At 46.6% G+C, this 16,892-nt stretch overlaps 1 protein-coding gene across 1 annotated transcript; it reads left to right on the top strand.

Annotated features, from left to right (window-relative positions):
* Positions 1-1,147: 1,147 nt before the first annotated feature.
* On the top strand, positions 1,148-6,052 carry LOC136628692 (uncharacterized). The gene is made up of 3 exons (XM_066604796.1): positions 1,148-1,532; positions 2,514-2,714; positions 5,088-6,052. Exons 1-3 carry the CDS (start codon positions 1,148-1,150, stop codon positions 6,050-6,052), a joined length of 1,551 nt encoding a protein of 516 aa, XP_066460893.1.
* The last annotated feature ends 10,840 nt before the right edge of the window (positions 6,053-16,892 follow it).

Raw genomic sequence — 16,892 nt, 5'->3', positions numbered from 1 at the left:
GGCGGGGGAGCGGAGGCATGACTGCTGGGAGAATCGTTGGGGGGGGGGGGGGCATGGTGACTGCCAAGAAAATCTCTGTGGGGGAAGGGGGGCATGATGACTGCGAGGAGAACCGCTGGGGGGGAGCCATTATGACTGCTGGGGGAACCACTTGGGGGGAGGGGGGCATTATTATTGCTGGCGGACGGGGAGGGGGGCATGGTGACTGCCAAGAAAATCTCTGTGGGGGAAGGGGGGCATGATGACTGCCAGGAGAACCGCTGGGGGGGAGCCATTATGACTGCTGGGGGAACCACTTGGGGGGAGGGGGGCCTTATTATTGCTGGCGGACAGCTGGGGGTGGCATTGTGACTGCTGGTGGACCACTGGGGGGGGGGGGGTATTATGACTGCTGGGGGAACCGCTGGGGGGGGGGGGGAGCGGGCATTATTACTGCTGGGGGACCGCTGGGGTATATCACTCTTATTACTAATGGGGGGAGTGTCACTATTATTACTGCTGTGGGATGTCACTATTATCGCTGGGGTGAAGGTGTCACTATTACCGCTGGGGTATGTGTACATGTGGCAGAAATGGGCAGGGCTCTTTCAGAATAGACCGGGTGCAGATTTTGACTGCTTTTTAGATGCGGAAATGCTGCAGAATTTTCCACAGAAATCTCCGCTGAGGACATTCTGCAGTATTTCCGCGTCCAAAAAGCAGTCAGAATCTGCACCCGGTCTATTCTGAAACAGCCTTGTCCTTTTTAGAACGACGGGGGTAAAATCATACGTTGTGATAAGCCCCGCCCCCTGACGTGTTGGCACTTTGCGATACATAAGTAGGTTTTGGGTTGTAGTTTGGGCACTCGGTCCCTAAAAGGTTCGCCATCACTGGCCTAGTACATGTTTGCCCACTTCCAACTCCAATGGAGACTGACTGTAAATGGCTGGCGTGCTCTAGTATTAGATAGCTACAAAGCAGGTAGCGTAGGAGCGAGGGACTGGGGGGCGGGAGATTAGGACAGGAAAGGGTTAAGCGACCGGAGGAGGTGGGAGGAGTTAATACAGGAAGAAGAGAGAGGGAGAAGGAGAGTGTGCCATTCCACGTGGAGTAAGAGAAGAAGGAAGACGTGTGAAGGAAGGCAGAAGATTAAAAGAGAAGAAACATGGACCAGCTCGTTCTGCAGATCAAGGAAGCTGTTGCCAGCCAGGGACCGGAATGGCTGATGAGGATGGCCGCGGAGATCGGTGCCACGCCGTCGGGAGAAGCCGGGGCAGGAGAAGTGCAGCCGGCGCAGATGGCATCCAGCGCGCCCCGCGGAAGACCCCAGAGAAGGAGGATTCCCCCTACCAGGCTGAGCCCGAGCCCAGCCGTGAAGAAGGGGGCCCAGAACGCAAGCCCGAGACCTGCGCGTTCGAATGTCGGTGGCGGAGCGCGGCCGCAGCGACCGGCGGCGGGAGGCAACATGGGCGCGACCGGAAGAAGCGCCGGAAGACCAGAAGAAACCCCCGAGGGACTTACCGGGACTTCAGCAGCGGCATCAGGAGCGGGTAAGTCCAGCGTGGGAAGGGTTTGCCCCGCGGCTGTCCAGCGTCGGGCGGAGAGAGAAGGGGGACGGCCTGCGCGCCGTGCCGGCGGCGGGCGGATGGATCCGCGGGCCGGAAGAAGTTCCGGCGCCGGGACTCCCGAGCGGAGGGAGACGAGCCCCAGCGGCAGCAGCGAGGCCAGCAACAGCGCAAGCGGCCGCAGCAGCGCGAGCGCAGGGCAAAGGGGGGGGTGGGGGATGAGGAGGAAGAGGCGCAGGGCGGGAAAGCAGAGGGGGGGAAGGGGGGGGGGAGCCCGGGGAGCCCAAGCAGGCAGTATGGCCCCATTGTCGCCCCAGGGCTCATGCCCTAATATGAGGGGCAGTGGGACACAATATATAGACACCTCAAGCCGGCAAGGGGGAGGGGGGGTACAATCAGGCAGTATGGCCCCATTGTCGCCCCAGGGCTCATGCCCTAACATGAGGGGCAGCGGGATATTTTATAGAGACGCGCCAAGCCAGAAAGGGGCTTACGGGGCACGCAGGAAGGAGGGAGGGGGAGGAGGGGCAGCGAGCAGCGGTCACAGGTCGCCCCGGGGTTCTTTCCCTTTTGCAAAGGACAGTCGAACACAAGCAGGCGAAGGCACTTCAGGCCGGCAAGGGGCTTACGGGGTGGAGCAAAGCGGACAGGTGAGACAGAGGAAAGGAAAGGGGGGAGGGGGAAGCTACCTGCCCGGTAGTCAAGGGGCCGGTAGCGGGACGGAGGGGGGGTTAGGCAGCAGGCGGGAGGTTGGCAGCATGGCGCGAGGAAGTTGGCGCAGCGAAGCAAGAACAGATAGCTCGTCATCGGAGTCCGGTGAGCCTTGTACACGTCAGGAGGCGCCCCATTTCGCCAGAGGGTACAGGCGTTCGGAAGCGGTGGACAGGAGCGGTAGGCGCAGCGGCCATGGGACTTTGGTTTGCGCGTCGCAGCAGGCGTTACCATGTTCACCGGCTTCCTCCACAGATGAGAGGCGGGCCTCACGTACCGAAAGGCAGGGCGAGCGGGCCGCAGCCTCCAGGGCGTCCTATGGCTACAGCAGGCGACCCCGTGGTGTCTCCCGTAATTGGGACAGGGTACGACACGCGGTGGCGAGTCCGGAAAGGAGCCAACCGGGACCGAGTCACCCGTCTTTCCCCTCGGCAGGGCCGGAGGACGAATTGGAGGGTGAGTCCCAATGTCATAGAGTGTGGGGTGATTCGTCGCCCAATAATGTGAATAATTTTATGGTAGCGCTGAGAGCGCTGGTGAACGAGTTTGACAAAGGTAAAGGTATGGTGACGAGTGTTAACCCGGGGAGTCCCGTGGTTGGTGATGTGGCTCACGCTGCCGGGTGCTCGCCAGTGGTGGCGACCGGAAAAGGCGACGAGTCGGTAAAAGATGGTTTGCGTTTTTCAGACTCCTTATTTTGTGGCGTGGCCCCGCTGGGGGTGGGCCTCGCGGAGGACACAATTGAAAAAATTAAAGGTGGAGTGTACGTGGACATTTGGTCGCTCCTATCGGTGGAGCATGTATCGGTGGATAAGGAGCGCTTCGCAGAACGGGACAAGAAGCCCAAAGTAGCTAAAACATTTAGCAATTGGCTACAAGCCATGTTAACCCTGGCTCACGTCATATGCCAGTACCAGCCGGGTAAAGGCCCGGAGCTACTGGTATATATTAACACTATTCATAGCGCTTACAAGCTGCACGGAGGTGCGGCATGGTGGCGCTATGACGAAGATTTTCGTCGGAGAATTTCGGGAACGAGTCATGTGAGCTGGGCGACAAAAGCGACGGATGCTTGGATCCAGTTGATCCTGGCACAAAAGCCGACGAAGCCCCTTTTTCAGAGCAACAGTACGGTTACTGGTGGGCAGCAGGCACCCGTTCCACATAAGCCCTCGGGTTCCTGCTGGGCATTTAATGAGGGTAACTGTCGGTTTCTTGCAGCATGTAAATTCCGGCACGAGTGCTCCTTTTGCGGCGGTGCGCACGCAGCGGTCAGATGTTTTCGGAGACAAAAGCAAAACTTGCCCGCGGCAACAGCGTTGCCCGGGGGCAACTCCAGTGAACGCGCTGTTCCTGGAGGAGTGGTTAGACAAGTACCACAGGAGACGGGAAGCAAACCTTCTTAAAGAAGGTTTTAACACGGGTTTCGTCATTCCGCATCAACCAGGTTCGGCGTTAACGCTTAGCCGCAATTTAAAATCGGCGTATGATAATAAAGAGATGGTGATGGAGAAGCTGCTAAAGGAGGTAGAACTGGGTCGGATGGCGGGGCCTTTTCAGGAACCGCCATTTGAGAACTTACGCGTTTCAGCTTTGGGCTTGGTACCAAAGAAGGAACCGGGTAAGTTCCGGCTTATCCATCACCTATCCTACCCGACGGGCGAGTCAGTCAACGACGGGATTTCCAAGGAGCAAACAGCTGTATCGTATACTTCTTTCGATAGGGCTGTCTGCCTAGTACGGCAGGCCGGAAGGGGGGCTCTGTTGGCAAAAGCCGATATCGAGTCCGCTTTTCGACTATTACCGGTGCATCCAGATTGCTTCCACTTGTTGGGCTGCCGTTTGGACGGCTTATATTTTGTGGATATGTGCTTACCGATGGGGTGTTCCATCTCTTGTTATTACTTTGAAGTGTTCAGTTCATTTCTGGACTGGATGCTTCGTTACGAGACGGGCATCCGATCGGTGTTGCATTATCTGGATGATTTCCTTTTCGTCGGGCCATCAGATTCAGAGATATGCGGGTTGTTATTGGCATCATTTCAGGATCTGATGGAAAAAGCGGGAGTACCGCTGTCACGCGAAAAAACGGTCGGTCCGGTGACATGTCTTACATTTTTAGGCATTGAAATCGATACCATGGCAATGGTATTTCGTTTACCGGACGAGAAAGTAGCGCGGTTGCGGCAGGAGGTTAAGTTGGTTGGCAGTTCTAAGAAAGTTACACTGCACCAGCTCCAAGTAATTATCGGCTTGCTAAATTTTGCGTGTCGGGTCATCCCGATGGGCCGCCCGTTTGCAAGGCGGCTGTCATTGGCGACAGTCGGGATTAAAGAGAAACACCACTTCGTCAGAGTGACAAAGGGTATGAAGGAGGACTTACACACATGGCAAGTCTTTCTTCAAACGTTTAATGGTCAGGTGATTTGTCAAGCTGCGGAAGTTGCAAACGAGGAGCTGGGACTGATGTCGGATGCATCGGGCTCCTGTGGTTTCGGGGTAATTTTGGAGGACAGTTGGTGCAGCGCACCTTGGCCCAGAGAATGGTTCGAAAGACGATGGGTGAAGAACATAACACTGCTGGAGATTTTTCCGCTAATGGTGGCGGTGGAGATCTGGGGGACGATTTTGGAAAACAGGAATATCTGCTTCTGGTCGGACAACCAGGCAGTAGTGACAGCGGTGAACAGGCAGACGTCCAGATCTCCCTTGGTTTTGGCAGTTTTACGCCATTTGGTCTTGCGATGCCTGCAGAGTAATATTAAGCTGAAGGCGAGATACGTACCCGGAATAAACAATAACACGGCTGACGCTCTTTCTCGTTTCCAGATGGAGAGATTCAGGGAACTCCACCCGACAGCGGATGTCAAAGGGGTATGTTGCCCGGCGATCTTATGGGAGATAGTAGAAGAGAGCTCACGACTCTGATTCGCAACTCCGTTGCGGAATCGACGTGGAAGCGATATAATGCTATATGGAAAAGGTGGTTGATGGCAGCAGGGGGACAATTCCCTGAGGGAGCGCGGGCAAGAGCGGTGACGTTAGACGTTATAGCGGAGCTGCGGCGTCGCGGTGCATCGGCGAGCTCGGCGCGCAAGCACTTATCGGCCATTGCGTTTTTGTTGCGCCTGCACGGACGGCGTGACGTGACAAAGGAGTTTGTCTTCGGACAGATTCTCAAAGGTTGGAAAAAAGAAGGGTCGTCAAGAGACGACAGGCGGCCGATAACATTTGAGCTGTTAAAGGCGATGCTGAACGTTTTGGGAGCAGTGTGCAAAGATGAAAGCGAGGTGCTGCTTTTTCGGGTGGCGTTTTCGTTAGCGTTTTTCGCGGCATTGAGACTGAGCGAAATAGTGGCCCCCAGCTGTAGGAAGCTGGGGGGGTTGCGTTTCGAGGATGTTCTATGCGGTACAGATGATATAAAGATATGCATCAAAAAGTCCAAGACTGATGTGTATGGCGCAGGCGAGTGGCTGCGCTTGACGGCGTTGGGGACAGCGGCTTGTCCTGTGGCGTTGCTGAGACAGTTTTTGTCACGGCACAGCGGAAAAGGACAGCTATTGGCGCATGCTTCAGGAGCCCCACTGACCAAGTTCCAGTTTGGGGCTGTTATGCGCGCATGCTTGAAGCGATTAGGTTTCGAGCCCAGCGAGTTTGGCACGCATTCTTTCAGGATCGGCGCAGCAACGTCTGCTTTTGCTTGCGGATTAAGAGGAGACGAGGTGAAGCGAGTTGGACGCTGGAGGTCGGAGGCGTACAAGTCGTACGTCCGACCAAATTTGAGAGTGTTATAGTTTAAGTTACATTGTGGTGTGCCGTTATGTGTTTATTTTGCAGGTTCGGAGTGGACAGTTTGGGTGGTGGGTCACTCTTTCATTCATTGGGCAGAGAAACGAGCGGGGACCCGGCCCATTGGCAGAAACCTGGGCATGAAAGAGGTCCAGGTAAAATGGCACGGGGTAAGAGGTCTTCAATGGGCCAGGCTGCTACAAGAAATATTGTGTGTCAGCAGATGGTCCCAGGGGAAAGTGATACTGGTAATTCATGCGGGTGGGAACGACTTGGGCCGGGTAAGGGTAGCTGAGTTAGTAACGCTTATGAAGGAGGATATGTTGAGGTTCAAAAAATTTTTTGAGGACACCATTATAGTATGGTCCGATATAGTCGCCAGGAGAGTGTGGAAAGAAGCAAGGGACGTGGAGGCTATCGACAGGGTAAGGAAAAGTGTAAATTTTAAGATTTCCAAATTCGTTAAGTCAATAGGAGGGGTAGCCGTGAGGCACTGGGAGCTGGAGAAAAAGGTGCCAGGTATGTGGAGGAAGGATGGTGTCCATTTAAGTGATATAGGTATGGACACTTTCCTATCGGGGTTGCAGGACGGGGTGGAGGCGGCTATGTCGCTGGCATGTGGGGGGCGGATGGCAGCGTAGACAGGCTGCATCCTTCATGGCGGTTTAGCGGTATTTCCATGCCAGCTGGAAGATTGAGGGTGCGTACAGGCCGTAACGGGCTTTCTCACGCCTCGAAAGGTTTAGAGCATTAGATGTTAGGAACAGGCGATAGGCATGGAAAGAAGGAAATAATTTGATGTTATATAATAATATTAAATAAGCTGTGGCCTTCCCACATAATTTATGCCAGCATAGAGTGAAATACATGTCTTTAAGAATTTTGGTTAATAAAGAAGTTTTGTTTATTAAGAAGTAGTCACGTGTTTTATTGAAGGGAGCGGGAAGTATGGGGAGTCCCCCCAGTCTAGATAGCTACAAAGCAGGTAGCGTAGGAGCGAGGGACTGGGGGGCGGGAGATTAGGACAGGAAAGGGTTAAGCGACCGGAGGAGGTGGGAGGAGTTAATACAGGAAGAAGAGAGAGGGAGAAGGAGAGTGTGCCATTCCACGTGGAGTAAGAGAAGAAGGAAGACGCCCACCCGCCCGCCCTCTGAGCTGAGGGGGGAATGGGAAGGGGTTTTCCGGGTTGAGAGGTGTTAAGTTGTCACAGCAGTAGGCGGTTTAGCGGTATTTCCATGCCAGCTGGAAGATTGAGGGTGCGTACAGGCCGTAACGGGCTTTCTCATGCCTCGAAAGGTTTAGAGCATTAGATGTTAGGAACAGGCGATAGGCATGGAAAGAAGGAAATAATTTGATGTTATATAATAATATAAATAAGCTGTGGCCTTCCCACATAATTTATGCCAGCATAGAGTGAAATACATGTCTTTAAGAATTTTGGTTAATAAAGAAGTTTTGTTTATTAAGAAGTAGTCACGTGTTTTATTGAAGGGAGCGGGAAGTATGGGGAGTCCCCCCAGTCTTATGGTTTCAAGCTGTACGTGTCATTGCATACAGTCTATCTATCTATCTATCTATCAGGGTTATTGCATACAGTCTATCTATCTATCTATCTATCTATCTATCTATCTATCTATCTATCTATCTATCTATCTATCTATCTATCAGGGTTATTGCATACAGTCTATCTATCTATCTATCTATCTATCTATCTATCAGGGTTATTGCATACAGTCTATCTATCTATCTATCAGGGTTATTGCATACAGTCTATCTATCTATCTATCTATCTATCTATCTATCTATCTATGACATCAGGAAATGAGAGAATTAGATTTTGTAGGCCGCTGCTTCCCCCTTGCAGGCTGAATAAAATAGCCGTTGGGTGGAACATACAATTTATCCGGCTGCTGTGGCTTCTTAGGAAGATATCCTAGTACTTGTTTACCCACTTCCAACTCCAATGGTAATTGGCTGGCGTGCTCTAGTGGTTCCAAGCTGTACGTGTCATAATAGAGCCTTAATGACATCACAATGCAGCTTTATAGAACATGTTGGGGCATGTTCAAGGGCGTCCGATGTTGATGACATCAGTGATGACATCACAATAGCAGGTGGCAAACTTATTCGATCTACGTGGGGGGGGGGGGGCAGGGGCGTAACTATAGAGGATGCAGGGGATGCGGTTGCACCCGGGCCCAGGAGCCTTAGGGGGCCCATATAGGGAGCCCAGTACTATGAGTAAAGCATTATAGTTGGGGGCCCTGTTACAAGTTTTGCATCGGGGCCCAGGAGCTTCAAGTTACGCCTCTGGGGGGGGGGCGTAACTTTCGACGACGCTCGCGCGCCATTTATCGTAGGATATTTGTACTATGCCTATAATCTTCCCAGGAGTGTACTTAACAACTTCCCAAAGTTTCATGGCGATCGGATGAATGGTGTAGTAGCGCATAAAGGACAAACAGACACGCACGCAGACATACATTCAATTTTATATATTTAGATATATATATATACACACATACATTATATATATATATATACATAATGAAAACAAAGATCTGGTCCGGTGTCGCCAGTAGAGCAAAATGTGATTGTTCCCAGCAAGAGAAACCACGTAATCCTGTAGATAGGAGACCTTTTAATGGCTAACAAAAATACATGATGTAATAATAGCGAGCTTCCGAACCAACGCAGGGATCTTCTTCAGGATTAATGGATTGGATCAGAAGAGGCATGCATATTTATACACACTTATAACATACATACTTATGACAAGGCACAGATATGGATATATATATATATACACTTATGACAAGGCACAGATATGGATGTGATTGGTTCGCACTTAAAAGGAATTCGGCAACAACAAACAAACTTTTTTTGTCTAGGCACTGATAGCGGAGTGAAATAAAGGTATCATATCTACAAGACTACGTCGTTTCTCTTACTGATAACAATCACATATATATATACACACACACATTATCACACATTATATATACAGTATACACACATATATACATATATATACACACATACATATACACATATTATATATATATATATATACACACACACACATACATTGAATAATGGAGTTGGGACCCATTAGCTTTTCCTATTTATGACATAAATCAATGCTTGTGCCAAATTTCCCGCTTCTATGACACCGGGAAGTGAAGAAATTACCTTCCGCACGTAAAATTTCGATGCCAATTCTTTTGCGCTAGAATTGAATATTCGAGTTGGGACCAATTAGCATTTCCTATTTCTGACATAATTAATGCTCGTGCCAAATTTCACGTTTCTATGACACCGCAAAGTGAAAAAATTCCGCACGTGAAATTTGGACGCTAATTCTTTTGCGCATAAAATTGAATAATGGCATTGGGACCCATTAACTTTTCCTATTTATGACATAATCAATGCTCGTGCCAAATTTCCCGTTTTTATGACACCGAAAAGTGAAAAAATTACATTCCGCACGTAAAATTTTGACGCTAATTCTTTGCGCATAGAATTGAATAATCGAGTTGGGACCCAATTACTTTTCCTATTTTGGAGATAATCTATGCTCGTGCCAAAATTCATGTTTCTACGATATCGGGAAGTTGGAGAACTTTTGGCGAGTCAGTCAGTCAGTGAGTCAGTCAGTGAGTCAGTCAGTGCTTTCAGCTTTATATATATAGATGATGAAAGCCCTCACTGACTCACTGACTGACTCGCCAAAAGTTCTCCAACTTCCCGATGTCGTAGAAACATGAATTTTGGCAGGAGCATAGATTATCTCCAAAATAGGAAAAGTAATTGGGTCCCAACTCGATTATTCAATTCTATGCGCAAAAGAATTAGCGTCCAAATTTTACGTAGATAAAATAAATCTGTCACTTCCCAATGTCATAGAAACTTAAAACTTGGCACGAGCATTGAATATGTCACAAATAGGAAAAGTTAATGGGTCCCAACTTGATTATTCAATTCTATGCGCAAAAGAATTAGCGTGCAAATTTTACGTACGGAATTTAATTCTCTCACTTCCCGCTGTCATAGAAACTCGAAATTTGGCAGGAGCATTGATTATGTCAGAAATAGGAAGAGCTAATGGGTCCCAACTCGATTATTTAATTCTATGCGCAAAAGAATTAGCGTCCAAATTTTACGTGCGGAATGTAATTTTCTCACTTTCCGGTGTCATAGAAACGGGAAATTTGGCACGAGCATTGATTATGTCAAAAATAGGAAAAGCTAATGGGTCCCAAATCCATTATTCAATTCTATGCGCAAAAGAATTAGCGTCCAAATTTTACGTTTGGAATGTAATTTCTTCACTTTCCGGTGTCATAGAAACCAGAAATTTGGCACGGACATTGATTATGTCATAAATATGAAAAGCTAATGGGTCCCAACTCGATTATTCAATTCTATGCGCAAAAGAATTAGCGTCCAAATTTTACGTACGGAATCTAATTTTCTCACTTTCCGATGTCATAGAAACGTGAAATTTGGCACGAGCATTGATTATGTCAAAAATAGGAAAAGCTAATGGGTCCCAACTCGATTATTCAATTCTAGCGCAAAAGAATTGGCGTCGAAATTTTACGTGTGGAATGTAATTTTTTCACTTTCCGTTGTCATAGAAATGGGAAATTTAGCACGAGCATTAAATATGTCATAAATAGGAAAAGCTAATGGGTCCCAACTCGAATATTCAATTCTATGCGCAAAAGAATTAGCGTCGAAATTATACGTGCAGAATGTAATTTCTTCACTTTCTGGTGTCATAGAAACGGGAAATTTGGCACGAGCATTGATTATGTCATAAATAGGAAAAGCTAATGGGTCCCAACTCGATTATTCAATTCTAGCGCAAAAGAATTGGCGTCAAAATTTTACGTGCGGAATGTAATTTTCTCACTTTCTGGTCTCAAAGAAACGGGAAATTTGGCACGAGCATTGATTACGTCATAAATAGGAAAAGCTAATGGGTCTGAACTCCATTATTCAATTCTAAGTGCAAAAGAATTAGCGTCCAAATTTTATGTTCGGAATCTAATTTTCTCACTTTCCAGTGTCATAGAAACGTGAAATTTGGCACGAGCATTGAGTATGTCAAAAATAGGAAAAGCTAATGACATAATCCCAACTCGATTATTCAATTCTAGCGCAAAAGAATTGGCGTCGAAATTTTACGTGCGGAATGTAATTTCTTCACTTTCCGGTGTCATAGAAACGGGAAATTTGGCACGAGCATTAATCTATATATATAACTAGCTGATATACCCGGCTTCGCCCGAGTTAATTTGGTCCTGGTGTTTATCTGGTGTTCACACGGAAAAGCTTATGAAGTCGTCGTTACTTTAGAGATACTGAGGAAAAAAAATATGTTCACCATTTTGCATAGTTCTCTGCTTTACCCAGGAAATACCAAGGGGAGGTAACCATGCGACGTTTTCTTTACATAAAATGACATCAGGAAGTGAGAGAATTAGATTCCGTACGTAATATTTGGACACTAATTCTTTTGCGCTTAGAATTGAATAATGGAGTTGGGACCCATTAGCTTTTCCTATTTATGACATAATCAGTGCCCGTACCAAACTTTACATTTCTATGACACCGGAAAGTGAAAAAATTACATTCCGCACGTAAAATTTCGACGCCAATTCTTTTGCGCTAGAATTGAATAATCGAGTTGGGACCCATTAGCATTTCCTATTTTTGACATAATCAATGCTCGTGCCAAATTTCCCGTTTCTATAACACCGGAAAGTGAAAAAATTACATTCCGCACGTAAAATTTTGACGCCAATTCTTTTGCGCATAGAATTGAATAATGGAGTTGGGACCCATTAGCTTTTCCTATTTATGACATAATCAATGCCCGTGCCAAACTTTACATTTCTATGACACCGGAAAGTGAAGAAATTACATTCCGCACGTAAAATTTTGACGCCAATTCTTTTGCGCTAGAATTGAATAATGGAGTTGGGACCCATTAGCTTTTCCTATTTTTGACATAATCAATGCTTGTGCCAAATTTCACGTTTCTATGACATCGGAAAGTGAGAAAATTAGATTCCGTACGTAAAAGTTGGACGCTAATTCTTTTGCGCATAGAATTGAATAATCGAGTTGGGACCCATTAGCTCTTCCTATTTCTGACATAATTAATGCTCCTGCCAAATTTCGAGTTTCTATGACACCGGGAAGTGAGAGAATTAGATTCCGTATGTAAAATTTGCACGCTAATTCTTTTGCGCATATTATTGAATAATCAAGTTGGAACCCATTAACTTTTCCTATTTATGACATAATCAATGCTCGTGCCAAGTTTTAAGTTTCTATGACATTGGGAAGTGACAGATTTAGATTATGTACGTAAAATTTTGACGCCAATTCTTTTGCGCTAGAATTGAATAATCGAGTTGGGATCCAATTACTTTTCCTATTTTGGAGATAATCTATGCTTGTGCCAAATTTCATGTTTCTACGACATCGGGAAGTTGGAGATCTTTTGGCGAGTCAGTCAGTGAGGGCTTTCGTCATCTATATATATAAAGCTGAAAGCACTGACTGACTGACTGACTCACTGACTGACTGACTCACTGACTGACTCACTGACTGACTCGCCAAAAGTTCTCCAACTTCCCGATATCGTAGAAACATGAATTTTGGCAGGAGCATAGATTATCTCCAAAATAGGAAAAGTAATTGGGTCCCAACTCGATTATTCAATTCTAGCGCAAAGAATTAGCGTCCAAATTTTACGTACGGAATCTAATTTTCTCACTTTCTGGTCTCAAAGAAACGGGAAATGTGGCAGGAGCATTGATTATGTCATAAATAGGAAAAGCTAATGGGTCCCAACTCCATTATTTAATTCTAGCGCAAAAGAATTAGCGTCCAAATTTTACGTACGGAATGTAATTTTTTCACTTTCCGGTGTCATAGAAATATGAAATTTGGCACGAGCATTGATTATGTCATAAATAGGAAAAGCTAATGGGTCCCAACTCCATTATTCAATTCTAGCGCAAAAGAATTGGCGTCCAAATTTTACGTGCGGAATGTAATTTCTTCACTTTCCGGTGTCATAGAAAGAGGAAATTTGGCACGAGCATTGATTATGTCATAAATAGGAAAAGCTAATGGGTCCCAACTCGATTATTCAATTCTATGCGCAAAAGAATTGGCGTCGAAATTTTACGTGCAGAATGTAATTTTCTCACTTTCTGGTCTCAAAGAAACGGGAAATTTGGCACGAGCATTGATTATGTCATAAATAGGAAAAGCTAATGGGTCCCAACTCCATTATTCAGTTCTATGCGCAAAAGAATTAGCGTCCAAATTTTACGTACATAATCTAAATGTCTCACTTCCCAATGTCATAGAAACATGAAATTTGGCACAAGCATTGATTGTGTCCTAAGTATGAAAAGTTAATGGGTCCCAACTCGATTATTCAATTCTAAGCGCAAAAGAATTAGTGTCCTTATTTTATGTATGTAATCTAATTCTCTCACTTCCTGATGTCATCTATATATATAAAATTGAATGTATGTCTGCGTGCGTGTCTGTTTGTCCTTTATGCGCTACTACACCATTCATCCGATCGCCATGAAACTTTGGGAAGTTGTTGAGTACACTCCTGGGAAGATTATAGGCATAGTACAAATATCCTACGATAAATGGCGCGCGAGCGTCGTCGAAAGTTACGCCCCCCCCCACGTAGATCGAATAAGTTTGCCACCTGCTATTGTGATGTCATCACTGAGGTCATCAACATCGGACGCCCTTGAACATGCCCCAACATGTTCTATAAAGCTGCATTGTGATGTCATTAAGGCTCTATTATGACACGTACAGCTTGGAACCACTAGAGCACGCCAGCCAATTACCATTGGAGTTGGAAGTGGGTAAACAAGTACTAGGATATCTTCCTAAGAAGCCACAGCAGCCGGATAAATTGTATGTTCAACCCAACGGCTATTTTATTCAGCCCGCAAGGGGGAAGCAGCGGCCTACAAAATCTAATTCTCTCATTTCCTGATGTCATAGATAGATAGATAGATAGACTGTATGCAATAACCCTGATAGATAGATAGATAGATAGATAGATAGATAGATAGATAGATAGATAGACTGTATGCAATAACCCTGATAGATAGATAGATAGATAGATAGACTGTATGCAATAACCCTGATAGATAGATAGATAGATAGATAGATAGATAGATAGACTGTATGCAATAACCCTGATAGATAGATAGATAGATAGATAGATAGATAGATAGACTGTATGCAATAACCCTGATAGATAGATAGATAGATAGACTGTATGCAATAACCCTGATAGATAGATAGATAGATAGATAGATAGACTGTATGCAATGACACGTACAGCTTGAAACCATAAATACTAGAGCATGCCAGCCATTTACAGTCAGTCTCCATTGGAGTTGGAAGTGGGCAAACATGTACTCGGCCAGTGATGGCGAACCTTTTAGGGACCGAGTGCCCAAACTACAACCCAAAACCCACTTATGTATCGCAAAGTGCCAACACGTCAGGGGGCGGGGCTTACCACAACGTATGATTTTACCCCCGTCGTTCTAAAAAGGACAAGGCTGTTTCAGAATAGACCGGGTGCAGATTCTGACTGCTTTTTGGACGCGGAAATACTGCAGAATGTCCTCAGCGGAGATTTCTGTGGAAAATTCTGCAGCATTTCCGCATCTAAAAAGCAGTCAAAATCTGCACCCGGTCTATTCTGAAAGAGCCCTGCCCATTTCTGCCACATGTACACATACCCCAGCGGTAATAGTGACACCTTCACCCCAGCGATAATAGTGACATCCCACAGCAGTAATAATAGTGACACTCCCCCCATTAGTAATAAGAGTGATATACCCCAGCGGTCCCCCAGCAGTAATAATGCCCGCTCCCCCCCCCCAGCGGTTCCCCCAGCAGTCATAATACCCCCCCCCAGTGGTCCACCAGCAGTCACAATGCCACCCCCAGCTGTCCGCCAGCAATAATAATGCCCCCCTCCCCCCAAGCGGTTCCCCCAGCAGTCATAATGGCTCCCCCCCAGCGGTTCTCCTGGCAGTCATCATGCCCCCCTTCCCCCACAGAGATTTTCTTGGCAGTCACCATGCCCCCCTCCCCGTCCGCCAGCAATAATAATGCCCCCCTCCCCCCAAGTGGTTCCCCCAGCAGTCATAATGGCTCCCCCCCCAGCGGTTCTCCTGGCAGTCATCATGCCCCCCTTCCCCCACAGAGATTTTCTTGGCAGTCACCATGCCCCCCTCCCCCCAACGATTCTCCCAGCAGTCATGCCTCCGCTCCCCCGCCAGCGATTCTCCCAGCAGTCAGAATGTCTCCGATCCCCCCCCAGCGATTCTCCCAGCAGTCAGAATGTCTCCCATCCCCCCCCCAGCGATTCTCCCAGCAGTCAGAATGTCTCCCATCCCCCCCAGCGATTATCCCAGCAGTCAGAATGTCTCCCATCCCCCCCCCCAGCGATTATCCCAGCAGTCAGAATGTCTTCCATCCCCCCCAGCAATTCTCCCAGCAGTAAGAATGTCTCCCATCCCCCCCAGCGATTATCCCAGCAGTCAGAATGTCTCCCATCCCCCCCAGCAATTCTCCCAGCAGTAAGAATGTCTCCCCCCCCAGCGATTCTCACACAATGGCTATTTTATTCAGCCTGGAAGGGGGAAGCAGCGGCCTACAAAACCTCAGTGGTCGCTGCTGCCGTCATCTAGATATATAAAAACGAAGTATGTATGTATGTCTGTCTTCGCAGCAACGCGCGATGGGTATGCTAGTTTTATATAAAGGAAACGTCGCATGGTTGCCTCCACGTGGGGTTTCCTGGGTAACGTAGAGAACTATGCAAAATGGTGAACATAAGTTTTTCCTCAGTATCTCTAAAGTAACGACGACTTCATAAGATTTTCTGTGTGAACACCAGATAAACACCAGTACCTAAGTAACTCGGGCGAAGCCGGGTATATCAGCTAGTTATATATATACACACACATATCTATCTATCTATCTACACACATACATATATATATATATATATATATACATACACATACACATATATATATATATACACACACACACATTATATATATATATCTATATACCTTATATATATATACACATATCTATCTATCTATCTACACACATATACACATACACACACGTACATATGTGGGGAAAAAAAATCCCAGAGACAAATAGGTCCTCACTGTGGAAAGTATAGCTCACTGTAGAGAACCTTTTAATGGATATTAATCAATCTAAAATATAACTTTTAATAATAATTATCTAACATTTAGACACAATTGTGGACCACAATACACGTGTACACATACAAACATATACATACATGGGTTTAGATAGCCAATAGTGACAATCCAAATGAGAACTACTGTTATATTACAGTTATAATTCACGTACCAAAATACTCAATAGGATATAAAGTCCTCAGAGGGGCTAAAACTCCTTTCTTTCTTACAGTGTGAGCACCACATGTGCGTTCAGAGTTACTCTTATGACAGCCATCATCAGAGCTGTAACACAAGACTTCTCTGTAATCCGAGGGGAAAGAAAGTGTCTAAGTTCCACAGTGGGGGCGTCCTTTTAGGGAAACGATAGCTATATGCAGTCAACATGGGAGCTGTACAGCATAACGTACCATACAGCGGCAGCATTGTGGAACCCATGTATGTATATGTTTGTATGTGTACACGTGTATTGTGGTCTCCAATTGTGTCTAAATGTTAGATAATTATTATTAAAAGTTATACTTTAGATTGAGTTGATATA

This window comes from Eleutherodactylus coqui, chromosome 5 (assembly GCF_035609145.1).
Source record: "Eleutherodactylus coqui strain aEleCoq1 chromosome 5, aEleCoq1.hap1, whole genome shotgun sequence".
In the NCBI taxonomy this organism is placed as follows: domain Eukaryota; kingdom Metazoa; phylum Chordata; class Amphibia; order Anura; family Eleutherodactylidae; genus Eleutherodactylus; species Eleutherodactylus coqui.
Note: the sequence above shows the minus strand (reverse complement) of the source record. Positions and strands in the feature narration are given on the sequence as shown.